Source organism: Furipterus horrens, unplaced genomic scaffold, assembly GCF_987537825.1.
Source record: "Furipterus horrens unplaced genomic scaffold, mFurHor1.1.pri manual_scaffold_12, whole genome shotgun sequence".
Classification (NCBI taxonomy): domain Eukaryota; kingdom Metazoa; phylum Chordata; class Mammalia; order Chiroptera; family Furipteridae; genus Furipterus; species Furipterus horrens.
The window spans coordinates 690,796-716,450 of NW_028327182.1; the positions used below are offsets into that span (position 1 = coordinate 690,796).

The following is a 25,655-nucleotide window of genomic DNA, read 5'->3' on the forward strand; positions in this document are numbered from 1 at the left end:
CAGCCCCGCCCGGCGCGGTCCGCCCGCTCCCGACTCGGTGGCCCTGGCCCCCAGAGCCCTGCAGCTTGCACCGCTCCGCCCGGGGCGGCCCTTCCCTGCCCGCATGGGCACGGGAGACTCGGGGGCGTGGTGACCCGTGGGCACGGGTCCTTCCCTCTGTTGCTGTAGTGCACGCGCGTGCTTGTCACTAAAATGGCGCATCTCTATGGGCGCCTGGGGATGCGGATGCTGCTGCGGCCTCGGCTGCTGTGGGTGTGTGACAGCTGCGCATGGGCCCTGCATTTCTGTGCGCGCTTAAGTGAGTCTGTGGAAGACGAGCGGGCTCTTCTGCACATGATACCGACTTTCCCCATTTTTGGTCTCAAGATACGTGGTCTCGCTTAGCGTGCCCCCCCCCCGCCCGACCCCCCACTGCAGGTGGCTCTCTCCAGTCTCCAGCCCGCTGTTCCAGTGCAGGGGAGCTGTGTTCCCAGGTTGCATTGCAATCCTCCACCAGACGGGGCACAGTGGGGGTGGGGGTGGGCGGGCATCAGGGGGCGCTCCGAGGCAGAGCCTGGCTCCCTGGGCCTGCCACGGTCTCAGGCGCACGGGGTGGGGGTCCCGCCCCTGCTTGTCTGAGTCTTGAACTAGCACTTCACCTAGGGTAGCCCCTTACCTGCGCCACATAAACACCCCAAATCAGAGCTGGCGTCTGCTCCCCGCTGGCAGGCCAGAGTGAGCCTGATCCTCCCCCGGGCCTGCGGGGTCCACCTGGCTTCTTGGCACCTGCACCTGAGACACAGTGCACCCGTGCCTGTCCCCACATCTGCGCAGTGTTAGGGGGTCAGCACCGAAGGCTGTGAAAGAATTCACCAAGAGAAGACAGTGCAGAGCGCGTTTTTACTTTCCTTTCCCAAGAGAGGGAAGGGGCTGCTTGCGGAGGTGGCCCCGCTGAGGGGCGGGGCTTTGAGCTCTGACTGGGCCACGGGGGAGGTGGTGGGGGAGGTGGTAGAGCAGGATGTTTCCACTGGTCTTGCAGAGGCTGCAGCTTCTCGGATGTTATCTTTGGGTGCAGGGTCCTCCTTGGGTCTGGTATGTCTTGTTTTGCAACTTCCTGGAGCCTCTGTGCCTTCAGGGAGCTTCCAGTGATTTTCTCATCCTGAGGCAAGAAGCCCATAAAACAATTAGGGCCAGTCATGCTTCATGGGGTCCAGGCAACTGTGGCAGAGAGGGCCTGGAAGGAGGCCTTTTGTCCTGGTATGCAGGGCCCACCTGTGCAGAGCTGGGGGGCACCCACGGAGGGGCCCAGCTCAGGACCATTTGAAGAAACCTGGGAAGGGTCAGGGAAGACGTCTGGCCTGGTTCCATCAGGCAGAAGCCACCTGGGAGGGACAGTGCAGGGGCTGTGCTAGGTGTGGCAGTGCCACTTCCTCCGCCTGGGCCCAGCAGTGAGGGGGCGGGGGGCGCAGAGGGCAGGGGCATCTGCCCCGTGAGGCCCCGCAGCCCTGCCCCCCCCGACCGGTCTGTCCCTGGCTCTCTCCTCAGCTCATCAGTGATGGCAGCGTGGTCTTCGCAGAGGCACTCTGGGACCACGTCACCATGGACGACCAGGAACTGGGCTTCAAAGCCGGGGATGTCATCCAAGTGATGGACGCCACCAGCAGGGAGTGGTGGTGGGGCCGTGTGGCCGACAGCGAGGGCTGGTTCCCAGCGAGCTTCGTGCGGGTACGGCCGGTTTCGAGGCCCCACGCCCACAGGAGCCGCTGGTGCTGCTCGGAAACGCGAGCCTGGAGCTGCTCTGGCGTTGGGCACGCTGCCCCCTTGGGGCTGCGGGCGGGCAGGCGGGGTTGGGAAGGCCCGGCCGCAGCTGTGGCACCGCTCCCTCCTCTGCGCGGCCGTCCCCAGCTCCCTCCAGGGGCCCAGCAGCCGCAGAGGAACGGGACCGACACAAGGTCTGGCCATGGGGAGGCTGCCTGTCACAGCGCCCCAAACGACTCTGTTTAGCTGGCACCTGGGCACCCCCCTGGTCCACTCAGCACAGGCTCGCAGCAGCCCTGGGAGCTGACCTAGAGTCGTGGGCAAGTGGTCCTTGGCCCCCAGTCCACGGGGCGGGATCCAGGGCCCTTCTCAGGGGCTTCTTGTCTCCACCGAAGGCACCCCGGGGCCGGCGGTGGGAGAGGAAGTCCCAGGCCCTGGGCTCCAGCTGGTTGCCTCCGCGGCCCAGTCTCCCTAAAGCCTTTCCCAGTTGCGGTCTGAAAGCCGTGGAGGCTGGTCACCAGCCACTTCCCTCGGGTCCCCAGAGAGCCCAGTGCTGCAGACGCGGCCCTGTGCCCGGCCCGGCGGGAGCGCGCAGCGGAGCAGGGCACTTGCGAAAGGGATGGTCCCGGACACGAGGACCGCGGCCGCTCAGGGTGGCGCGAGGGGAGCCCAGGCCGCGGGCCGCTGACCGCCTGTCTCCCCTGAAGCTGCGGGTGAACCAGGACGAGCCCGTGGACGACGAGGCGCTGCGGGCCGGGGCCAGCGGGGCGGAGGCCGGCGGGGCAGGCGCGCCCAGCAGCAGGGACCAGATGCGCACGAACGTCATCCAGGAGATCCTCAGCACCGAGCGGGACTACATCAAGCACCTGCGCGACATCTGCGAGGTGGGCGGGCACGGGCTGGCAGGCACGTAGCAGGCAGGCGGGCGCGCGCGGCGGGGACCTGACCCCGACCCTGTCCCCAGGGCTACATCAGGCAGTGCCGCAGGCGCGCCGACATGTTCAGCGAGGAGCAGCTGCGCACCATCTTCGGCAACATCGAGGACATCTACCGGTGCCATGCGGCCTTCGTGCAGGCGCTGGAGCAGCGGGTCAACCGGGAGCGCCCGCACCTGAGCGAGCTGGGCGCCTGCTTCCTGGAGCACGTGAGCCTGCCCCGCCCACCTCTGGCCCACCTGCCACCCCCAGCCCCAGCCCAGCTGCCCACCTGTGCATGTCCCCCTCGCCCTGCCCAGCCCACCTGCTGCTTCGGAGCCACCCAGCGGGATAAGGCCAGGCAACCACCTCCTCTTTTCCCCGGAAGCTTCTAGGTCCCACTCCCTCACCTGCCCAAAGGCCTTCACCCTTCCACACTGTTTATAATTGTTGCTGGTTCTTGGGGGACAAATCACATCAGAGAAGTCTCCCTGGAGCAGGGGGCTGGCAATCCCCGATTTCTTTGGCCCAGAGCAGAGGGCACAGGCTGGCTGGCTGCTGAGCACCCTGTGGCTTTCTGCTCAGTGAGGCCTGCGGTTTCTCGCAGGTGTAATTTACGGGGCTCCCCCCGTCCCCCAGCGGCCAACGCCAGCGGGCATGTTGCCAGGTTTCCCGGGCCTGGCCTGGGTTAGATGGACACCCCCCCACCCCCTGCCCTGGTCCTGCCCAATAAGGAAGGTGCAGGCTGGACCTTCTCCTGGGACAGCTCATTGGGAACCATGGGGGCTCCTTCCCAGCCACAGCCCGTGGGGCACAGCCATCACCCCCTGCCCACTTGAGTCCCAGGTGTCACAGGCCACCCACTGCCTGGCAGCCCTGGCTTCTCTCTGCCTCCAGTTAGAGGAAGCTTTAAAAGAAAGAAAAGGCAGCAGGGCCCCGAGAGGGAGCAGCAGGACACTGGGCTGACCCGCCTTGTTAGCGTCACTGACTTCATCCCCCCCAAAGGCACTGGGCTGCGTGCCAGTCAGAGCACCTGCCGAGAGCCCTGCGTGGGGCGGCACACCCTGCCGTCTGCAGAGGTGCTTTGCCTCCCGGGTGTGACTCAGCATGGTCTGCGCTGGTCAGTGCCGAGCTCGGGCCCCAGTGCAGAGCCCGCAGGAACTGGGGGCTGCTCCCTCCCCACCGCCCCTGACCCGCCCCTGCCCCGTGTGCCCGCAGCAAGCACACTTCCAGATCTACTCCGACTACTGCAACAACCATCCCAATGCCTGCGCGGAGCTGGCCCGGCTCGCCCGGCTGAGCAAGTACACCTACTTCTTCGAGGCCTGCCGGCTGCTGCGGCACATGATCGACATCTCGCTGGCCGGCTTCCTGCTGACCCCCGTGCAGAAGATCTGCCAGTACCCGCTGCAGCTGGCTGAGCTGCTCAAGTACACGCACCCCCAGCACAGGTGGGGGGCTGCCCAGGGCGGGAGGGAGGGTGGCTGGTCTGGGGGGCCTCCCCGCGTGCAGGGCACGGTGGCAAGCGCTGGCTGAGAGCGAGGAGCACCCTCCCTGCGCTCACCGGCTGTTGCTGGTGCGAGGGGAGAACACGTCTGCCCTGCGTGGCAGGGACGGAGGAGGTGGGGGTGTGCGTGGACAGGCTCAGGGGCGCGGCTCAGGGGAAGCGGCTCCGTGTGGGGCCCCAGCAGGCTCTGCGCCCTTCTCTCTGCACCTCGCGGCCCTCGCCCACGTCTGTTCTGCTGCAGGGATTTCAAAGATGTGGAAGCTGCCCTGGACGCCATGAAGAAGGTGGCCCGGCTCATCAACGAGCGGAAGCGGAGGCTTGAGAACATTGACAAGATTGCACAGTGGCAGAGCTCCATCGGGGACTGGGAGGTGAGGCCCCGCTCCAGGAGTGCCGCGGCCTGGCCTCTGGCCTTCACATCTACTCGCTCCTGAGAAGTGCGGGAGGGGCTGGGGCTGGCCCACCAGCCGGGGGCAGGGAAGCCGATTGGGGCCCAGATGAGACACCTGAGCACTGGCCGCCCCTGCCGCCCAGTGGGCCGGAGGAGAGTGTGGGAGGGCGTGGGGGCCGACTGGTGCAGCGCGGCCGCAGGAGCTCAGTGCGATGCTGCTCCCCAAGGCGGCTGCCACTGGGGCAAGCCAGACCCCCATGATCAGGGACGCCCAAGGGGAGGGCTCAGGCCGCCCAGAGTGTCAGCAGGAGCCAGTCAGAGCCTCCCGCTCCGTTTCTCCGGCCGGCCAACGTCACACTCTGAGGCTGCACAGAGGCTTCAGCTAAGGGTGGCATTCCCGTCCCGTCCCTCCACCCCCACTCAGCAGCCATAAAATGGTATAAAGTGCAGACTCCTGGGCCCTGCCCTGGAAATATGAAATTAGAAACCCTATTGGTTTTGTTGTTTTTCGCCTTCCTGGACGAAAGCCAGCCCTAAGGACCCCAACCCACTCACTCCCAGGAGGAGCCTGGAAGGGGCTGTAAGTCCCCTGGGAGCTCAAAGTCTGACGTGGGACTTCAGACACAAACCACACTTAGTGGGAAGAACTGGGTCTCCTACGAGACACCCCCCAAGGCCAGCCTCGGTGGTGGCCTTCAGCCACGCCTGGCTCTCCTCTAGGGCTGCCGTCCATCCCGGGCCCCCCGTGAGCCACACGGGGAATTGTCTGTGCTCTAGTAGCCGTCTTACAGAAGGGAAAGAGACAGGTGAAGCCAACATTGATGTTTTACTTCGGTGACATCTGAAATACCATTTCACCACATAATCAGCAGAAACACTGCCAGTGAAACATGGCGCACCTTTCTCAGCCTGCAGCCTCCACGTTGGGGTGCTGTGTCACTGACGCCTCAGTGGGGACCCACCGTGCCTCACGGCCCATGCCACTGGCTGGGGGGCCCAGTTTTGCAGAGACAACTCAAACCACCTTTTTTCTCCTCACTGTCCCCCGGCCTGCTGCTCCCTGCAAACCCTGGCCACCTGGTGGGGAACCCAGGCAACCTGGCCGGTGGGGAGCAGACCCCAAATGATGGACGCAGGGAGTGGAGCCCAGCAGAGGGGGCCCCCTCTCGGCTGCAGGGTGGGGGCCCTGAGCGCTGCCTCTCCTTGGGTCCCCCAGGGGGAAGACCTCCTGGTCCGCAGCTCTGAACTCATCCACTCCGGGGAGCTGACGCTGGTCAATCAGCCACAGGCCAAGAGCCAGCAGAGGATGTTCTTTCTCTTCGACCACCAGCTCATCTACTGCAAGAAGGTACTGCGGCGCTGCCCCTGCTGGGCGGCCGTGCAGAGCAGGGGGCCGACGTCTGGACGCAGCTGCCCAGAGAGAAGCCCCACACGGGGTGCTTTGTCCCTGGGGTCCTGAGTACGGCCGGCCCTTCTCTGGTCGCCCTTTGGGCCGGGGTGAGGGTGGCCCCCCCAGCCTGACCAGGGCCAGTGCTGTTGAGAACATACCCCCCCCCCCCCACCTCCAAGCCCAGCCAGCTCCTCTCTCTGAACAGACCTCGGTGTCCCCGCCCCACCCCGGGATGCTCTCTGCTCCAGCCTCTTCCGTATGGCTACTCACTCCTCTTCCCAAACGTAGCCCGTGTGGCCTGTCTGGGAGCCCTCGGGCCCAGCATGACCCAGGTGTCCCCGGGCTCCTGTGTGCTGTGTGGTCTGGGCCCTGGCCCATCCCTGCAGCCCGGCTGCCTCCCCACAGAAGTGCAGGGGCCCAGGCCTGCCAGCGACCCAGCCGGAGGAGGCTGCTCCTCGGGGTCTGGCACGGCTGCGGCTCTGCCCTCGGGGGCGCCCGGGGCGGGGGGAGGCCCACCAGCGCTCCCAGTTACAGGGTGGAGGGCGAGGCAGGGCCTCGGGGACGGGGGCTGCCAGGCGGCTGGCCGGCCAGCCACAGACGGTGTCTTTGCAGGACCTCCTCCGCCGGGACGTGCTGTGCTACAAGGGCCGCGTGGCCCTGGGCGGCCTGGTGGTGGAGGACGTGGAGGACGGCAAGGACCGGGGCCTGCACGGGGGCGTGAAGCACGCCTTCCGCCTGCGCTGCGGCGCCACGGGCGAGAGCTGCCTGCTGAGCGCCAGGAAGCCCGAGCAGAAGCAGCGCTGGCTGCAGGCCTTCGCCCGGGAGAGGGAGCAGGTGCGGCTGGACCAGGAGACAGGTGTGCGCGCCGCACGGCCCCGGCCGCCTTGCTGCCCGGGGGGGCCGTCAGGACAGCCAGTGATGGGCCAGTGTGCTGCAGCCCCAGGGCCTCAGGGTTTCGGGAGGCTGCAGGGTGATCCCTTAATTTCAGCCCCAGGGCATAGGTCTGCTTCCACTCCGCACACACATGCACACGCATGTGCTCAGGGGCAGGGATGTGGGGGAGCCCCTTTCCAGCACAAGTCCCGGGAGATGCTGACGCCAAGGGGGGACTGGCCTGCAGAAACCTGTCCCACCCCCCACACTGCCCCCCCTCCTGTGCTGTGCCCTCACCCTTGGACTCGGCCTGGCCGTGTGGGGGGCCCGGTGAAGGACAAGGCGGGTGAGGGTGTGGGGAGGGCCTGAGGGGCACCCGGAGGGGCTGTGCTGCCTGGGGCCAAGGCCCGCAGCTGAGCAGGACGGTCCGGAGGCGGCGAGGTGGGCGGGGTGCCCAGGGACAGTACCAGGCCAGGAAGCACAGGCTGGGGACCTGGGGGGAGGGGCGCTGGGCCAGGGCAGCAGGCGCCTCATCGTGTCATCCCCTGCCCAGGCTTCTCCATCACAGAGCAGCAGCGGCAGCAGGCCATGCTGAAGGCCAGCAAGCTGCAGGCGGCTGGGAAGCCCAAAGGTGAGCAGCCTCGCCCCAGTCATGACCGCACCTGCACCCAGTTACCCCCCGCCCCCCGCAGGGGTTTGTCCCCCAAGGTTGATGATGAAGGTCCAGGTGCTGAAACAACGCCAGTGCGCAGCTGAGGTTCCTGCGGAGCCACCCCAGCAGCGCTCACTGCCCCGTGGCAGCCACCCACCCCCACCGCCGCCCCAGGCCCCTCGCCATCCTCCCCGCAGGCCCCAGGGAGGCGGCCGGGGCCCGTGGGCCTCCCCAGCCCCACACAGACGGTCCCTACGTTCCCTACCGGGGGGTCGCTTGCACGCAGCACCTCAGGACAGGCCTCTCCCCACTGCCCCGGCCCCTGGCTCCGAGGCACGCAGGTAAGCCCTGCCTCTCCCCGCCCAGCCCGCGGCCGGCCCTACTACCTGGCACTGCCCAGCAGCCCGCCCCAGCCGCAGCTCCTGGTGCTGGCGGAGCCCAAGCGGAAGCCGTCCACCTTCTGGCACAACATCAGCCGGCTGGCGCCCTTCCGCAAGTGAGCCTGCGCCCCCGCCCCAGCTGCACTGCCTGGACCCGCTCTGCCAGCTGCCTCCAGCCTCCCCCCAGCCCGGGCCCTGGCCGCCTCCGCCTGCTGTGCGCACTGGGAGTGAGCGGGGCTGCGCGAGGGAGCGGCTCCTGCCTCCAGGGTGTGCTGGGCTCGGGCCCACCTAGGGGCGCACTGAAGCCAGCCGGAGGGGCAGGAGCCCTGGTGCAGGACGCCCCGCCGGGTGGACGTGTGTGAGGACGGACCCCTCCAACCCTCTGCTCTGGCCTTGCACCCCTGCTCCTGCTCCTGCTCCTGCTCCGGGCAGGAGGCCTCCGCCTTCGCCACCTGGAAGGCTGGGCGTGTGGCAGTGGCACCCCTGGGCGGAGGGACCGGGGAGCCTGCCCGCCTGGCCTCCCAGTTCCTCTCCAGACTTGCGGCTGCTGCCGTCCTCTTCCCTGCAATGCGCTTCCGGTCGGCAGCGAGCACCGTCCCAGCGTCCCAGGTGGCTGTGCACCCAATCCAGAACCTGGCTCGTTTGTTTCTCTCACAACGGACAGAAAGCACTGTGACCAGGAAGGTGGCCTTACACGCAGGGGCACGAGAAGCCACGAGACGGAGCCCCAGGGCCCCACGCGCAGCGCCAGCCCCTCTGCCCCCGGGACTCGGCGGCAGCGCCCGGTCACCTGCACTCCTCGACCTTCCCCAACCAGAAACGACCTTTAATTTCATAAAGAAACTGGAAAACAGCCTGGCTGCAGCCCTCATTTTGTGGTTCTCCTGTCCCTCGTCTCTCTGCCCCAGCAGCACCCAGAGGTGGGAGGGGCCCCAGGGCAACTGGGAAAGCCATGGGTGGGGCGGAAGGGGGAGGGCTTGCTCTCAAGGGTGTGTGGCATGTGTGTCTGGGGGACAGGTGGTCTGTAACCTTTCTGCGGGAAGCAAACGCCTCCCCCCGGATGAGACGAGAGGCACGGGGGGCTTCCCTCCTGTTCCCACTAAGGGCAACAGAGCCCAGGGCTCCTGCCCGGAACCCCCGGATTTCCTAACTCCAGAGAAACGACACCACCCCCCGCCAGGCACCCCCCTTAAGTCCACAAGAGGAAGGACAGAACCCCAACGTGCAACGCAGTCCACCTTTATTGAATACTGCAGTGCCAACGCCAGACCCGTCACAGTCAGTGTGCGCGGACAGTTTCACCTCGGGGCTCATCTACTCGTCGGCGCGCACAGAATTAGCCGGGATGAGCCGACACGGACTGGGACCGGCTGGTGGGGGGGGGGGGGGGGGCGCCGCCCGCGCTCAGCGCAGGGGCCGGTTCCCGTAACGCTGGAAGACGATGCAGACTTAAGCTTAAAAATGTACCAAGAGAATAGCATAAAAAGGTATTTAAAAGTCACCTAAAAATGTTACAGGAACCACTTCCTCGCCCGTCCCTGCAGCAGGGGCCGCGAGCCCCCTGGCCTCTCTGACACCCAGAGGCTGGGGGACACCACTGCGCACTGCTCCCTCGGCCTGGACAGTGGTGTGTGCCTGTGCTCTGCTCCTGTCCCTGGGGCCCATGTGCACCCAGGGCTCCTGCAGATGCTGCAGGTCGCCAGCTCTTGAGGAGGGTGGGGAGCAAGGTCCACCTCCACACTGTGGGGGACCCGCCTACAACCCCACCCCCCAAAGAAACCAGACACCTGCAGCCTCCTGGCTTGTGTGTGCTGCCCCGTCAGGAAGCTCAGGGACAGGGATATGAAGGACACACGAGATGTGACTGAGCTGAACAGGCTGCCTGTCCCCTAAGCCCACCACACTCCGCCTCTGAGAGCATCAGAAAAGCACCACAAGTTGCCCCCCTGCAGACCACCGCCCTTCCCCCGCCCCTGCACCCCCTGGAAGCTCAGACAGTGAGTGTCCGTCCTTCCTGGGCAGTGCTGAGACCACAGTGATGGGTGCCCGGGTCGGGTGGTGGCCTAACTGGTCCCAGGAACAGTGTGTCTACGGGATGGGCTCACTGTCTTCTCCGAGCAAACCACCCCTCCTGATGCTGTGTCTGCCACCCTCCCAGAAACCCCTGCGGCCAACCCTCCGGCTGTTAGCCGACGCCAGGTGCCCTCATTATGGGAGTCAGGATGCCCCCACCTGGTGAGGGCAGAGGCTCAGGACCTCAGTCGCCCCTAAACAGGGCGATGGCGCTGCACGCCAGCAACGTTCCTCCAAGAGCAGCCGGCAAGCCAGCAGGCCGACGGGCTGTTCTGAAAAGGCCCAATGAGGGACAGTGAGGTTCTGGAGGCGCCTCTGCCCGTCCCCAAGGCTGCTGGCCCCTCGCACCCTGCCTGCACCCCTCCGCCCCCAGCCCAGAGCCAGCAGACACGGACCTGCTGCCTTTCAGGGGAGGCTGGGAAGCAAAACAGGGCGGACACTAGGTGTCCCCCACATCCACGCTGAGGGGAACCAGGCCCTCACATGCCTATCTCGGCGGCTGACGGCTCTCAGATGAGGAATGTCACATACAGGAACAACCAAAATCTCTTTAAATGTTCCACTATTGTGCTTGGGATATCAAATTATACAAGTTTGTAATAGGACTTCTCTTAATGTCACTAGAAGGAATTAAAAATGCTGCCAGGTACCACCACCTGGGACGCTGTGGCAGCCCCACTTCCAGCCAGGGGAGCCCTGCCCCACCCCCACCCGAGCGTGGGCCCGCCAGCCTCACACCGGGAGGCAGGCTCCCGACACAGCAGTGCCCGGGGGAGCCTCAGCCCAGTGGATGCCAGCGGAAGGGCTGGGGGGCGAGGCTGGAGCAGAACCCCAGACGTGTCGGGGCCCTGCCCAAGCCCCCAGGCCCTCGCAGGCAGGCATATGTGGGGTGCGCGCGCGCCCGCTCTGCTCTAAAGCCATGTCTCCCTCTGCTGCACTGAACTGCAGGGACGGAGCTCCGTGTCACTTGGTTGGTTCCGCCCCTGGAACCCTCTGATCTCCCAGACTGCCCACCCCACGGAGGAAATCATCACACAGAGGCTGAGAAGTGCACACATGTGGGCACGCACACGGGCTAAGTGCTCCTGAGGCAACTGAAAGTACTGATCAGTAAACACACTAGGTTACAGACACTGAGAACAAGGAATCTTTTCTTTACAATGATTCATGCAAAAATATCCCTAAACATCTTATAAAATGTGAAAAAAACATTACAAAGAATACTTACTATAAAAAATAAGTTTACCAAAGGCTTGGGGGTGAGGTGTCCCCCGCCCAATCTGGCTGGAGCCCTGGCCTGGGACAGAGATGCAGGAAGGGGAGCCCTCACCCCAACCCCGCCTGCCCACCACTCCCTGACTATCAGAGAACAGACTCACTCCCATCAACACAAGCAGGGCCTGTCTGGGCAACAAAATAAAACAAAAAACACCAACAAAAAAACCAAATCCTCGAGTTCTTCTGTACAACATTCGTGTCAAACAAACTCCTTCCCCAAGGAGCCCCGGCAGGCAGACGTCCGGGGCTGCGTGGCCCCGCCACCCACACCTGCAGGTGCGGAACGGCCGTGCCCTGTCCTTGCGCCCCCTCACCCGCCGCAGAGGGCGAGTCCCCGCCGGCCACAGACCCAGAGCGCACGGCCCTCTCCTGCACAGCGAGCGGCCGCCCAGATCAAGCTGTTCCCTTTCCGTGGTTCCCACGTGTAGCTTTCTCCATAACACGGCAGAAGTCCTGGCCTGTCTCCGTGGGGGGAGAACAGTAACCACCACGTGTTTTCAGCTGACAGACGGGAAAGGATTCTCAGCTGGACGGAGCGCCCGCCCGCCCCCCCCCCCCCCCGGGTCTGCCCTGCCTGTGCCCAGGAGTCACTCCCTCCACTCCGGGCGCCTCCCTTCACCTCGCACCGCACGGCGTGTGTCTGCAGAGCTGCAGGGACGGCACAGCAGCCCAGGGGCCGCCGCTCTGCCACCAGACGCGATGCCGTGCGTCCCCAGACGTCCTGGCCACACAGGCCCCATCTTCCACGGTCGTGTTAAGAAGGTCCATGGTGCCCTGCCCCCGACGGCTTCCTGCCCCCCACACTCGGTCCCCGCAGCTGTGCCAGGGCAGCCAGTTGAGAGATGCCGACGGCAGACGCCACTGTCCCATGTCCAGCTGGTAGCCGCACCCCTACAGGCCGAAGGGCCACCTCAGGGATTCCAGATGCTCCGTGAAGACACTGGCTGTGAGCTGACGACGGCGAGGCCCCGAGGCGCCAGTCACCGCAGGCAGTGTGAGCAAGCGCGTGTGTGTGTGCGTGTTGAACATGCATTCAACTGGATATGACTTCAGAATACGTGAGTACTCCTTTTGTATCGTTAGTTAGCTGGAAGGGTGCCAGGCAGCCCCCACACAGGATCTGCTGCGAGACCCACCCCGGGAGTCGGAGCGACGCCGCAGGGCCGGCCGCAGCTCTCAGCAGCGCGTCGTGTTGGGAGTGGAAGGCGGGTCCTGGCTGGAGGGCGAGGCCTGCAGCACGAGCTGCGGAACACTGAGGCGCGACGCCGGCTCCGTCCTCCACCTGGGGGGCGGCGGGGAGACGCGGTCACAGGGCGCCCCCCACTTGAGGAGGGTGAGACCCTCAGGGACCGGGAAGGGCAGCAGGGCAGAGCCCCTACTCCAGACCCCGCGGACGCAGACCCCAGGTGCGCCTGGACACCACGGGCCCAATGAGGGGTGCAGTGGGCGGGGACCAGTGTGCAGCATGCACAGCAGTGACTCCACGGTTCCTCCTTCTACCTCCTTTGTGGAGCCCCGAGAACAAACCTGCCCTTGGATCACACACCAGGGAGGCTTTTCTCACGAGTGCTTACATGGCGGGAGACCTGCCTCCGCCACGGGAAAAAAGGCACTTCAGTCACGCGCCAGCCCAGGCCCCGCAGTCACTTACGTCCACGGCGATCACCACTGGGGGGGCACGTAGCTGTAGGTGGGCGTGCCTGGGCCCCGGTACGTGGGCACGGTGACGGGGTGCGGTGCGACGGGCGTTGGGGAGTGGGCAGTCAGCAGGGTACCTGGAAAGAAGAGCAGCGTCTGTGCAGGGGCAGGACCCCACGCAGGTTCCAGGCCCCCGACAGGGGCGAGTCCAGGGAGCCTGTGCGGGTGATGCATTTGGGGACACCTTCAGGCAAGGATGTGCCGGTATTTTTGCGGATGAAACGATAAGCGACAGATAAGTGTCGTTCAGTCTCACAAAAGGAGCTGTGCCACGTGTTACAACACCTGGGAACCGCGAGGGCATCGTGGGAAGTGAAAAGTGCCGGCACAGGACGTGAGACCTGAGGGCCTCGGAGCAGCCACGGGACAGACGGAGCGCAGAGGGGCCAGGGGCGGGGTGCGGGAGGGAGGTGTGCAGGGGCGAGGGGCGCCATCCAGACGGGCAGGATGGGCAGCTTCTTGACGGGGAAGAGAGCGAGGGAGGAAGGCTCCAAACCACCTACGCTTCCGAGCGCATCGAACATGTTTTCCCCTGAACCCGAAGAAAAGGGAGCCGGCATCCGAGCGGGTGACGCACAAGCGCCGGCTCCCACGGAGCGGCCTCGCCCGGCACCTCTGCACCCGCCCCGCGCCCCCCGCCAGGGCCCACCTGTGCCTCGGTGCCCCGCCCTCGGAGCTGAGCGCAGGAAAAGCAAACAGGACGCAGAGCCGAAACCCCTTCCCTCTGGCGCGATTCTCTTACATTCAAGGAACGTATAAATAGCAGAAGAACGAACATTAAAAAAAAACCCCAGCCATGGGCCACCAAGCGCACGTGTGCCCCGGCCCTGCCAGACGCTCCCCCCGAAGGGAGGAAGGGAGATGCTGCTCCTTCCCGGAAGCGCACGCTGTCCACAGGAGCGGACGCGCGGAGACCGGAGACCAGGGCCCAGGGCCCGAGCGGCCGTGGGCCGGCCCCGCCCCGCCCTCCTGCGCCAGGGACCAGGCCGCGGGAAACTCACCTGCAGACATGGCCATCGTGGTCCCGGCCACCATGCCCATGGCGACGCCGCTGCCTCGCGGAGCGGGGATGGGCGCGGGGTACACAGCCGCCGGCACCCCGTTGGGCTGCACCACGGTGGTGTGGTGGATGACGTGCGGGGGCGCCGCGTACAGGGGCTGGGTGTAGAAGGAGCCTTGCTGCGGGGGGAGAGACGAGAGACGCCTGCAGCAGGCCCCCCGCGGGGCGGGGCCCCCAGGGACGCAGCACGCACGCCCGCACGCAGCCCGCGGGGTGGGGCCCCCAGGGACGCAGCACGCATGCAGCCCGCGGAGCGGGGCCCCCAGGGACGCAGCACGCATGCACGCACGCAGCCCGCGGTGTGGGGCCCCCAGGGACGCAGCACGCATGCAGCCGGCGGAGCGGGGGCCCCCAGGGACAAAGCACGCACGCCCGCACGCAGCCCGCGGGGTGGGGCCCCCAGGGACGCAGCACGCATGCAGCCCGCGGGGCTGGGCCCCCAGGGACGCAGCACGCCCGCACGCAGCCCGCGGGGCGGGGCCCCCAGGGACGCAGCAGGCATGCAGCCCGCGGGGCGGGGCCCCCAGGGACGCAGCAGGCACGCAGCCCGCGGGGCGGGGCCCCCAGGGACGCAGCACGCATGCAGCCCGCGGGGCGGGGCCCCCAGGGACGCAGCACGCCCGCACGCAGCCCGCGGGGCGGGGCCCCCACGGACACAGCACGCACGCACGCACGCAGCCCGCGGGGCGGGGCCTACCTGGGCGTAGGGGCTCTGCTGCGGGTAGGCGCTCCGCACGGGGTACACGGCGGCCTGGTAGGGGTTGGGGGAGGAGGAGTAGGGCGGCACGGCCCCGCTGGCGGGCGAACAGGACACCTTGTACGGCGTGCTGGGGCTGTAGCCTGCGACAGAGGGGCCGGGGTCTCACCACAGGCCCTGACCCGCCCGGCCGGCCCCACCCCTCAGGCCTCAGGCATGGAACGCGGGCAGGGCGCGGGCCGTCGAACAGAAGGAATAAGGAACGAGACAAGGCCGTGGGCAGTTCCCTCACAAAAACCCCAGGGACGCCTGTCCTGATGGCACAGGAGCGGCATGGAAAGCACACGTCGAGTCCCGCAACGTCCCCTCTCGGCATGGGACGGAAAGACACGAGCCTGGGACCCCCCTGAACGGGGGCCTGCAACTGCGGCCCCGAGCGAGAAGCCATGTCGAGCCCGGCAAGAGGGGTGCGGATGTGGAGCCCGCTGGCCCCACGCCCACGTGCGGCAGGTGAACCCCGGGCGGGAGCGCTCAGCTGCACAGGCGCCCTGAGGAGCGAGGGGTCCCAGGGCTGCGAAGAGTCCCCGTAACTTCTGGCGGCAGAACCCGGTGCAGGTTGAGGCTGGGGGAGACGGAGGCTGGAGTCCGGGCAGTTCTCGTCAGGGGCCTGCGCACAGGGCAGCAGACGGGAGGCACCGGCGGCCCACGGGCAGGGACTGAAGCGTCCAGCTCATGGTGAGGGCTGGGGCGGCAGCGTTCTCCTGGACAGAAGTGCGGGTAGAGGCCTCCGTCCCTCTGCTGAGCACCGCACCCCCAATCAAAAGCAGGCGGGCGGGCACCATGTCAGCGTCCCCATCAACCGGCTTGTACTGCTCACCCCGCCCCGCACGCAGGCCTGCCCAAGCTGCTGCCAGTGGCTTCCCCGACACCCCTCTAACAGGCAGCGCCCGGCCTCCACGTGCCCGTACCCCTGCTCAGTGACCCCAGGCTGGCACGAGAGGCCCCTCAGGTGCTGCCACATACCAGAGAGAACCTCAGGCAGCCAGAAACCTTCCGCCCAGCAGTCCCGCGGGAGCTGAAGGGCCCAGCACAGAGGCCCCCAGACGGCCGCTGGCAGATGCTGCAGCCTGGCTGAACCTCGAAAACACGCAGCCCCAGGCCCAGTGCTGGCGGCAGCGACCAGTCACGGGTCCCCTTGCAGCGTTTACAGGCCGCCCTGGGCTGGTCACAGGCAGTGGCTGACCTTGGCCTGCACCACAGCCCCTCCCAAGTGGCCCTGGAACCTACACACCCTGCAGCTGGGATCGCAGCGCCCCCAGTCGGCTCCGAGCTCCCACTCCAGGGGGCTGTCTCTGCACAGCACGGCGGCTCTGGCCCAGCCTCATGGCCACGTGGCTGAGAATCGATCCATGCGCTGAGGTGCCAAGAGCAACCCAGGCTCAACTGCAACAAGGAGGGCCCACGGCCCACGCAAAGGACCTCCCGGAGCACCTGGCTCAGGTGACCAGAGAGACTGAGCCACAGACCCACAGGACACCTGCTACACGTAAGGCCGCTTGGCCAACACCAGGAGTCACAGCAGACCCACCTCGTACATGGAAACACACGCAGGGTGGCTGTCAAAACGGAGACACACACAGGTTGCCAACGAGGGAACAAGAGGAATCTCCAGAAAAAGCACGAGAAGATGTACGCACACACTTAACCAAAGACACACAAACGGCAACGGAGCGCACGGAGAGGTCCTCAGCGCCATCAGTGCCCAGAGGAGCGCGAATCTGAAGGACAGAGAAGCTCTACGCAGTGGCGTCTGCACAGCCCCGGTGGGCCGTCCGAGGCGCGGTCTTTGCTAATCGTAAAAAACACGACGAGCCGTCCCCACACTGGGATGGCTCAGGTTAAATAGCGGGAACGTGCCAAGAGCCGAGCGGGAGGTGAGGCGGGGCGCGCACTGCGGTGGGGCGCAGAGCAGGACCAGCACCCAGTGGGGAGAGGTGGCTGCCCCGCACAGAGCTGAGCACACACTGGCTTCACTGCTCCCTCAGGAAAACGGAAGCGCTGTCCACAGACGTGCGCACAAATGTCACAGCAGCTGCACCTGTAACAGCCAGAAGCTGTAAACATCCAACTGTCCATCCCCTAGCAAACGGAGAAGCAAACTATGGATAAAAGGGAAGACTAAACCACAGATACACACTTGTCAAAATACCTGTGCTGAAAGGAGCCACCTCCTCTCCAAAACCCATACATCCCACAGGATTCGCGGGCAGGGAATTTTAGAAAATACCCATCCAGGACGAGAGACAACAACTCCGCGACTCCCTGGAGGGGGGCAGCAGAGAACTGCTGTGGGTGGGAGACGCGCCCCCTTTCCACCGAGAGGGTGGCAGTTAGGTCCCAGGCCACCACGCTGTGCAGGCTACAGCACGTGTGTCCCTCAGACAACAAGAGAGCTGCTGAGAGCTCGAGACGCGTGCAAAGCAGCAGGGGCTCCGGTTCCGGGAGGAGAGCGCACACGAAAGCCGCTGGGAGGGAGCCGCAGCCGGACGGAGAGTCGGGTGCAGTGAACAGGGAGACACGGGAGGGAGGATGGGCACAGCAGGGGGACCCAGAGCCCCGTCTCGGGGAGCGAAGCCTGAGATGGGCCAATGGCAGAGTGCGGCCCACAGAGGAAAATCCCACTCAATAAACCAGCTTCAATTTCATCACCGATTTCTGAAATGTAAAAAGGTTCTCATGCACAGAAAACAGCACTTTTAGAAACAAGAATAACAACAATAAAGCAAAACAACCAAACAAGAAAGTAAGACTTTGAAAACTAATAGAAAACTCACGTAGGAAATGAGTTTCTTTTAAAACTATAAACAAAGTCCTAAAATAGTCTAAAAAGTAGTACCTAAAACGTTAGCAACGTGGAAATCCCACCTGGTAGCACACGCCTGGCAGCGCAAGGCCCCTGCCACAGCCCGTGCTCAGAACGGAGGCCAGGGCTGCAGAAGGACTTCAGGATGGCAGGACCTAGAGCCCTCACTGCCCTGATTAAGGGGATCAGGCTTATGAACCCACACGTTGACCCCACACCCCAATTCTGCAGCCACTCTTCTCACTCCCCCCCCACGCCCCATTCTCCCAGTTGCATGGACGAAGTCGCCCGCCGCCCAGCCCGCACCCCTGCTTACCTGTCTGGAAGGCCGGGCTGGCTCCGGGGTACACACTGGGGGAGTAGGCCGGAGCTGCTGCGGCGTAACCCATGGGGAACCCAGCTGCAGAAAAACACAGAACAGCCTGCGTCACCACCGGGGCTGCCAGGACCTCACGCGGGGTCCCCGGAGCCCGTCGCTGCGCCCTCTCCATCGGAACTGCAGACCAACGCAGGAGCCCAGCAGAGCTGTGGAGGCTGAGCAGGGCGTCTCCGGGGCCTCCTTCCCTCCTAACTGGGACGACCACAACCCTGCCCAGGCGTCCCTGCCTACCAGTGAGCGCTCAGAACTCGCTGCAGCGGAGAGCATTCGGCCAACACCGAGTGAGGGCAAAACCCCCATGAAACTACCCCCACCACAGGCAAGCGTAAGTCAGAAACCCCAACACTCGGCAGTCTGAGTGTAGGTTCCAACCCATCATGTTTTATCAGCCAGAGTCAGAGCGCCGAGAGCACAGTGCACCCAAGTCTCTACTGGGACCACGGACGCAACCGGGGAAGAGCCAACGTCACGGCCCCAGACGGCAGCTTGACCTTCACTGGTGCACGCGAGGACACTTCCTAAAGCGGTGCCACAGCCACTGGCAGTGTGTGGGGACAGAGAGACAGCACGTGAGACAGTAGGTACGGCTCTGGGCAGTGCTGTGTACAGGACAGGAAAGGGCCGAGCGACCGCTGTGGACGGACGTGAATGGTCCCCGGAATGCATGCAGCTGACAGGCCAAGGGACCGGCTGCACATCTGTTCCCGAGGCACCTGTGGTCCCGCCGTGAGGACCACCTTCCGGGGCCAGTGTGGCTGCAGGACGACCCCCCCACACGGCGGCCCTTGCCCCAGAGCTCCCGCTGCGTTGGGGGGGGCGCTGAGGTCTCGGCCCTTCTGCTTCCTCACCAGGGGACTGGTCAGAAGCATGACATCAGTGTGGGCTGGCGGCTGTGCAACCTGGGGGCGCGAGGCGGCCTGAATGTGGGCGCCCCTCAACTCTGAGCCTATGGGATGGCACGGAGGTCCCAGCAGCCATCACTTCCCCACGTGTGCACACATCACATCCTCACCAATGCCCTTTAACACTGGCCGATCTCAGTCGTTCCTCAGTAAGGCCGGAAAGAGGACCCGGCAACGGGCCACATGCCTCACGAAGGAAGACCGCGCGGCGGCCCTTCTGGGGCAGCACCGCCAGGCAGCCAAGAGGGGGACCCCCAAGGCTGCAGACAAGGATGAACTGGGACAGAAACGGGCCCACAGGAGTCCAGAGGCTGCAGCCAGAGCGAGGTCTTTAAAGCAGCCGTGGCTGATGCGCTGGAGAAGACCGAGGACAGAATACATGAAAAACTCGATTTAATGGGCCGAACTGCCAAACTAAAAGCTGGCCAGAAGGAAAGAGCCACGTTCAAGCTCACACACAGCACAACGGGAGCACGAGAAAGGATGGAGACGTGAGGCTGTGGAATGGCCTTGCGTCTGTGAGAACGGAATTCCAGGAGAGGGAAAGGGGCAGAGAAAGCATCTGAGGAGCTGCTGCTGCTGCTGCTGGAGGGAGTCGGCCCACGAGAGTTGAGGAGCTTGGTGAACACTAAGCGAGAGGAAGAAAATCACACCCAGTTGTACCATAGAAGAAACAAAGGTCTTTTTAAAGGAGATTTTATTTATTTTTGGAGAAAGAGAGAGGAAGAAACCTCCATCTCTTGCCTCTCATGAGCCCCCAAAGGGGACAACCAGCAGCCCGGGCCTGTGCCCCGACCCAGGATTGCACTGGCGACCTTTCTGTTTGCAGGGTGACGCCCAAGCCACCGAGCCCCACCAGCCAGGGTGAGACCAAGGTGTTTTAGAAGCAGTGGGGGACTGACGTGAGATAGCGGGGCTCGTGGAGGAAAAACATGCCAACTTCAGAGAAACAGACACAACCCGGACAGAAGGCAGGAGACCTGACAGTCACACCTTCAAGGAGCCGAGAAAAAGTGGCACCCAGTACAGCCAGACGCTCGGGGCGTAGGCAGAGCACTGCGGGCCACAGGACACCCCCCACCAGTCCCAGGAACCTGCCAACAGGACCTCACCAGGAAAAGGGGTCTTCACAGACCTCAGTGAGGGCCCTGAGCCCCACGACAAGTGTCCGCCAGAAACACACAGGAGGTGAACACGGTGCTGGCCGCCTCCCACAGCCACATCACCTTCACCTGCACCTGCAGATGTTTCTCTTATGTCTTCCGAGTTGCTACGTGTTATTTTTTATTGTTTTATTCAATTTTCTAGGTTTTTTCTCTAATCAATAGGATTTTAAAGTTATCTCTTTCACCACATTATCAAAACCCAAAACGAAACTGTAACATTCCAAATAATTATTCATTGTGAAGTTCAAGGTCACCCATCAGGACAATTCTTGCCATTCTTGACCCACCAGCTCCTATTCCCTCCAACATGGCTCCGCCCTCCCTCCCAGCCCACGTGCGCCTGGCTGACTCGAGCGAGGGTGGGAACATGCTCAGATCCAGATCCATCCGCAGACGTCCCCCAGGCCTGGGAGGGAAGCTCAGGCCATCAAAGCACAGGCTGAAGAGAGAAGCCGCCCTGGCTTCCTTGCAGAGCCGAGACAGCGCTGCCAGCCAGGGGCCGCTGGGAACAGACCACGGGGGCGCCTGCCAAGCGCAGGGCAGAGTGATGGGGCCCTCGAGCCCCCAGAGCTTTTCCTTTTCCAGTCCGCACGCCAGCACCTTCCCCTCTCGTCTAAGGCGCTCTGAGCGGGGTCTGCCCACGCCAAGTGCGCCAAGTGACGCGGACACTTACCAGATGCTCAGAGCTCAGTATGAGGGCAACTCGCTCACCTGGGTAACCGGTCCCTTTCGCGTTTGCATAGGGGACCCCCGAGGAGCCAGGGCTGTAAACTGGATTCATGACTCCAGAACTGAAAGGAAAGAGAGTGATTTAGTCAACCACCACCGTTTCCAGGCTTCTCTCCAGCATCAGACTTAACAGAGCAGGCAGCAGGAGCCCTTGCTCTCCTTCTGGCGACCAGGACCAGGACAGCAACAGCCAAGTCCCAATGGGACCACCAAGGCACTGGGAACGCTAGCCCAGCAGGAGCCAAGGGGAAAAAGGAAAGGGTCCTCGCCCTGGTCGGGGGCTCGGGGCATCCTGCACCAGAAAGGTTGCAGGATGGAATCCCTCCCAGTCATGGCGTGTGCTGGGGTTGCGGGTTCAATCCCAGGTCGGGGAGTGTACGGGAGGCAACCAACAGATGTGTCTGTCTGTCTGTCTCTCCACCCTCCCCGCCCATGAGAATAAACCTTTAAAATGAGAAAGAAAGAAAGAAGTCTGGGAGGAAACAAAAACACACAGTAATTGTCTCTGGAGGGGTTGCGTTTGGTATTTCTTGTGTAATTTTCTCTATTTCTTAAATAACTCGTTGAACATCCAGACGTTTTCTAAAGAGACGAACTGGCGACAGTCCAGCACTCTCTTCGTCACTCAGGGCCTGTCGTCCACCCCCTTTTCCCCTAAACGGCTCAAGAGCCCGCATGGCTGCCATCCTGGCTGCCCCCGCTCCCCCACAGAAAGGACCACCCCGATTCCAGTGAGCCCCCGAGCGTCACCACCCATGTGCTCTGGAAGCGCGAGCGCCCTTGTCCAGCAGGTGGCCACTAATGTGCGTGGTGGTGACCGTCACAGCAGCCTCACGCTGGACAGGAACGACCGCACGGGCCAAGCAGTGGGCACCAGACAGCGTGCACCGGAACTCGGTCCTTTCTGCTCGGTTTCCCCGTGACCCTGAACCTGCTCTAAGAAGCATGGCCCACCTGAAGGACACACGCACGCACGCGTGCGCTGGCTCGCTCAGCCTCCCATCGGCCCCGCACTGGCACGCAGCCCCTGCGGGCGGCGCCGGCACCAGACAGGTGCAGCTACTTGCCGACTTACTAAAAAACCACACGCCCCTCAGAAGTGCAGACATCACATTCCGTTACAAAGACAAAATGCAAAATGAACCACTTTGAGTTTTCAGCTCACCTGAGTTAAAAAAATACACTCAGTCCCATCTTTAGCCTTTGTGACAAGTTCTAACCTAAACTAGGAAGAAACTGGGGACACAGTGACTGGCACATTCCCTATCTGGATAACTGTCTATTTTTTAATCTTCTAAACCAAAGGCAGATGCCAAGTTTGCCATGACGTCCACAACCAGAGCTAAGAGCTAGGTCTGGATCCGTGCCAGCCAGTACAGCGGTCGCTCCTGGCTCATGAAAAGGACTCCCGGGCACCAAAGGTGGCCCGTGTAAGACCTGATTTTTTAGTTTTAATTTAAATCTACTCACACGCAGCCTGGGGTGACGCACTGCACAGTGCAGGTCCCTGAAGGAGACCGGACAGAAAAGCACAGAACAAGCGCGCAGGACCGACTGAGCGTGTTCACCCTGCAGACCTGTCTGTGAAGATGGAGACGCCTGCTCGCTCCGCACACAGCAGCCACTAAGGGCCACTGAAGCCGCAGCCGCGGCCTGCACGGCTCAGGAGCTGCTTTCTGGTCGGAGTGCCAATTCAGCGGCTCCCTGGGGGCGAAGGCTGCTGTGTTCGGCAGCGGAGGTCTGCGAGACCAGACGCGAGCAACAGTGAGACAGGGCAGAGCGCCTAAGAGCCCGGAAACTAGCCCACTGAGCCCTGACTGGTGCGGCTCAGGGGGCTGGGAGCCGGTTCTATTCCTGGTCAGGGCACAGGCCTGGGCTGCGGGCTGGGCCCCCAGCTGGGGCAGCGCAAGAGGCAACCACACAGTGATGTTTCTCTCCTTCTTTCTCCCTCCCTTCCCCTCGCTCTGAAAATAGACAAGTAAAATCATTAAAAAGAAATGACACGATGCCTACAATTTAAAATATTTCTGAGTAAAAGGGAAACTACAGCTAAGTGCTAACAACTGTGGCATGGAGATGCTACTGTATTGTTAGGCTTTTAAATCTGCGTAATGAAAAAAGGAAAAAAAATCCATCATCACTGCTCTGCCTCGGATTCCAGCACCATTGGCCACTCAGGGACCCCCACCTCCCAGTCTGACTGGGTCGGTATGGACCAAGGACTCCGATTCCACGGCTGCATCCAGAGGCTGTCAGGTTTCTTTAAGTCTCCCATTTAGAATGACTCACCTGTCTGAGTCCCTATGAGTGTGTGATACCTGCCCCCAAAGGAAAACCCCGAAGTCACCTTTAACGAAGATGACAGCACCCAGCCCTCTATCTGAAAGCCGACCCACTGTCAAGAGGGAATGCACATTTCAGACCCATCACGGCGCTGTTTCCTCCAGGCTCGAATCGCGCTGTGACCCAGGTAGGGTTCCCACACAAAACAGTAACTGTACAGTTTTAAAGGCCTTACACATTAGTATCTCCTATCAACAAAACTAACCTCAAGGGGCTTAAATTCTACCTCTGAGATACCGATATACAAGATGCAACACCCTTTCACACCATCAGTGTAGGAAATTCTCAGGGATGTACCATCGAGACCAACAGGACAAAGCTCCCCAAGGTTTGCGAGGTACCGGGAGAAAGCCGTGTGCTTCTGCACTGACAGTACAGGCTGGAACCCACGCATTGTGTCTTACAATTGTTCTCACCTGACCCAGGACAAGAAGCCGCTCACACAAGTCTGGCAAAAACTTCTCTTTCAACTACAGAACCTGGAACAAGTTAAAATATATTTTAAGGGCACTTACGATTCTTTTCCATTCTAATCCTCTACTTCTCTGGCCTACACTGCTCGCTGTCCCGACATGTGAAAACTCACAGTGCTGGCATTACTGGTGTCCAACCTCATGGTGGCACTGAGCTGACAGGAAGCTGCAGAGCAGAACCACCCAGCAAGTAGCATGGCAGCAGGTGGGGGGCAGTGCCCCGCATATGCTGCCGAGTCCTCCCATTGTGCTGAGGGGCAGGGGGCAGAGGGCAGGAAGAGGGGGCGCCCCCTTCCCTGCTGGGCACTCTAGCTACTGCTGCACAAAAGCACCCACTGGAGCCCCAAGAAGCAGGCTGCAACTGACAGCTGTCAGAGGGGAGGGGACTGGATGAGAGAAGGTAAGGGGGTCAGCCAAAGAACCTACACGAGTGACCCAAGGACACAGACAAGGTGTGGCCACGGCCAGAAGGGGAGGGGCTGTGTGGAGGTGGGCCAAAAGGGGAAAATGGGAACATCTCCAACAGCGTCAACAATAAATATAAAGTAACAATAAATCCATAAATAAAAACGCCTTTGGGAACCTGTACCAGGCCTTAGTTTCACGGCAAGACTAAGCCTAAGTGAGATATGCAAATGTTTCTTGCAAGCCCACTTAGCTTAGACCAAAACAAAACAAAACAACCCAATTTCACAATATGCATCAAAGCCCCTTCAATCAGTGGGGGAAGAAAAGCTTCGAATTGTTCAATTCTTGACTCACTGCAAAAATATTCCCCTACATCTACACTTTCCGAAGTTTAAAAACGTGCCCCTAGTACAGCCCAACACAAAAACTTTTCATCTAGTTTTCCATCTACTATTTGGGAAAGCAACCTCGAGTTACGCACACAAGGATGACCAGGAAACTTAAGGAGTGGGAACCAGGCAAACGTCTGCATTGTAAGAAGTTCCTTGCGAAAGGAATGAATCAGGATGGTAACTGCATCAGGGTTGTCATAAAAAATCTGTCAAAAAATGCCTCGCACGCGACAACGCCCCAGGATGCCGTTACGCCTGCCTTTGACTAAACACTCACGCACACTCACGCACGCTGCAAGCGAGACAGAGCTGCACCTCCCTCGGGCAAAGCTGCCCCGACTGGGCCCCGGAACGTCCTTTCTAAGGAACATTAAGGCCCTTCCCGCGGCAGGGCGAACGCGAAGTGTCTGCCAGGCTTACTGTGCGGGTGGGCGAAGCGGACCGCCCGCACGTCAGATCATCAAAAGCGTAAGAACCTGAACCTGAGTTACAGGAACCGCAACCCGCTGCTTCCCCGATTTTCGTCCATTCCTCTGATCCGCTCTCGCTCCGACCGCAGAGGCCCGCAGCGCCGGCTCCGCACCTGCCCGCCGCCCGCTCTGGGCCCAAGGCCCCGTCCCAGCCCCGCCCGGCCCTGCCCGCCCTGCGGGACCTGGCGCAGCGGCCCCTCCCCGCGGCGCCGAGCAGGGCTCGACCTTGGTGCCGCCCCAGGCCGGCCGCACAAAGCGCCGCACTTCCGGCCGGGCGGCCGCGCCCCGCCCCGCCCGCACTCACCGCGCCGCACCGGCGGCCTGAGCCTGGGCGGCCCGCGCCCGCCGGCCCGGGGTGGCTTGGGCGCTGGAGCTACGCGAGGGGCGAGCGCCGCGGAGGCCTGCTGCGACGCGGGGGCTGAGCCGCCGAGTCCCCGCCGCCGCCGCCTCCCCTGGCCCGCCTCCCGCAGTCCGCGATCCCTGCCAAAGCTGCGCAGCCACGGTCTCCGACCTCACTTCCGGCCGGAGCGCGCCGCACGTCCCCGACGGTCTCTTCCGGGCTGGGGGGGCGGCGTGCGCGCTCCCGTCCGCGCTCGAGAGGCCTCGGATGGCGAGGCTGGGGCCGCGCGGCGCTGCAAAGCGAAGGGGGCCGGTCCCACCCCGCTCAGGGCTCGAGCCTGGGTTGCGTTTTGTCCCCAGTCGGGGGAGGCAACCCGTGGATGTTTCCTTCCTTTTCTTCCTCTTCCCCCCGCAAATAAATTCAGTCTTTAAAACATACACGAGTACGTTCTACACGTACGACCTTTCGTTCCCTTTTCTCCTCGGTATCCTGCTTGCTTGCCACGGCTCCGACAGAATTTTACCCCAATATACAGTGTGT

At 63.2% G+C, this 25,655-nt stretch overlaps 2 protein-coding genes across 7 annotated transcripts in view; one reads left to right on the forward strand and one right to left on the reverse strand.

Annotated features, from left to right (window-relative positions):
• The window catches only part of ARHGEF4 (Rho guanine nucleotide exchange factor 4), a 33,237-nt gene extending 24,540 nt beyond the window's left edge, over nucleotides 1-8,697 (forward strand). For 2 of the 3 annotated variants that reach the window (XM_090258876.1, XM_090258877.1), the window contains 9 exons: nucleotides 1,525-1,704; nucleotides 2,445-2,621; nucleotides 2,702-2,881; nucleotides 3,870-4,102; nucleotides 4,400-4,529; nucleotides 5,766-5,897; nucleotides 6,552-6,795; nucleotides 7,366-7,443; nucleotides 7,831-8,004. In XM_090258876.1, the coding sequence (XP_090115002.1) occupies nucleotides 1,525-1,704; nucleotides 2,445-2,621; nucleotides 2,702-2,881; nucleotides 3,870-4,102; nucleotides 4,400-4,529; nucleotides 5,766-5,897; nucleotides 6,552-6,795; nucleotides 7,366-7,443; nucleotides 7,831-7,964 (1,488 nt within the window). In that variant the 3' untranslated portion in view covers nucleotides 7,965-8,004. Of the gene's footprint in view, nucleotides 1-1,524; nucleotides 1,705-2,444; nucleotides 2,622-2,701; nucleotides 2,882-3,869; nucleotides 4,103-4,399; nucleotides 4,530-5,765; nucleotides 5,898-6,551; nucleotides 6,796-7,365; nucleotides 7,444-7,830; nucleotides 8,005-8,508 lie in introns of those variants that run through there. The other variant, XM_090258875.1, reaches the window with a different exon arrangement.
• On the reverse strand, nucleotides 1,076-25,138 carry FAM168B (family with sequence similarity 168 member B). 4 transcript variants are annotated; one of them, XM_090258881.1, is made up of 7 exons: nucleotides 25,080-25,138; nucleotides 20,672-20,751; nucleotides 17,830-17,913; nucleotides 14,651-14,793; nucleotides 13,895-14,072; nucleotides 12,847-12,970; nucleotides 1,076-1,138 (listed from the first exon to the last, which is right to left on the reverse strand). In XM_090258881.1, exons 2-6 carry the CDS (start codon nucleotides 20,739-20,741, stop codon nucleotides 12,858-12,860), a joined length of 588 nt encoding a protein of 195 aa, XP_090115007.1. In that variant the 5' UTR covers nucleotides 20,742-20,751; nucleotides 25,080-25,138; the 3' UTR covers nucleotides 1,076-1,138; nucleotides 12,847-12,857. The 4 variants fall into 4 exon arrangements, with proteins under 4 accessions (XP_090115007.1, XP_090115004.1, XP_090115005.1 ...); XM_090258878.1 differs by lacking the exon at nucleotides 1,076-1,138 and adding an exon at nucleotides 12,412-12,477; XM_090258879.1 differs by lacking the exons at nucleotides 1,076-1,138; nucleotides 25,080-25,138 and adding exons at nucleotides 12,412-12,477; nucleotides 24,788-24,838.
• Between the last annotated feature and the right edge of the window lie 517 nt (nucleotides 25,139-25,655).

Bases quoted from the DNA above. Each gene is read 5' to 3' on its own strand.
- FAM168B (XM_090258881.1), bottom strand. From the start codon at position 20,741: ATGAATCCAGTTTACAGCCCTGGCTCCTCGGGGGTCCCCTATGCAAAC. The intron at 14,794-17,829 runs GTAAGCAGGGGT...CCTCTGTCGCAG, and splicing joins CAGCCCGGCCTTCCAGACAG to GCTACAGCCCCAGCACGCCG. The intron at 14,073-14,650 runs GTAGGCCCCGCC...CTCCCCCCGCAG, and splicing joins AGCAGAGCCCCTACGCCCAG to CAAGGCTCCTTCTACACCCA.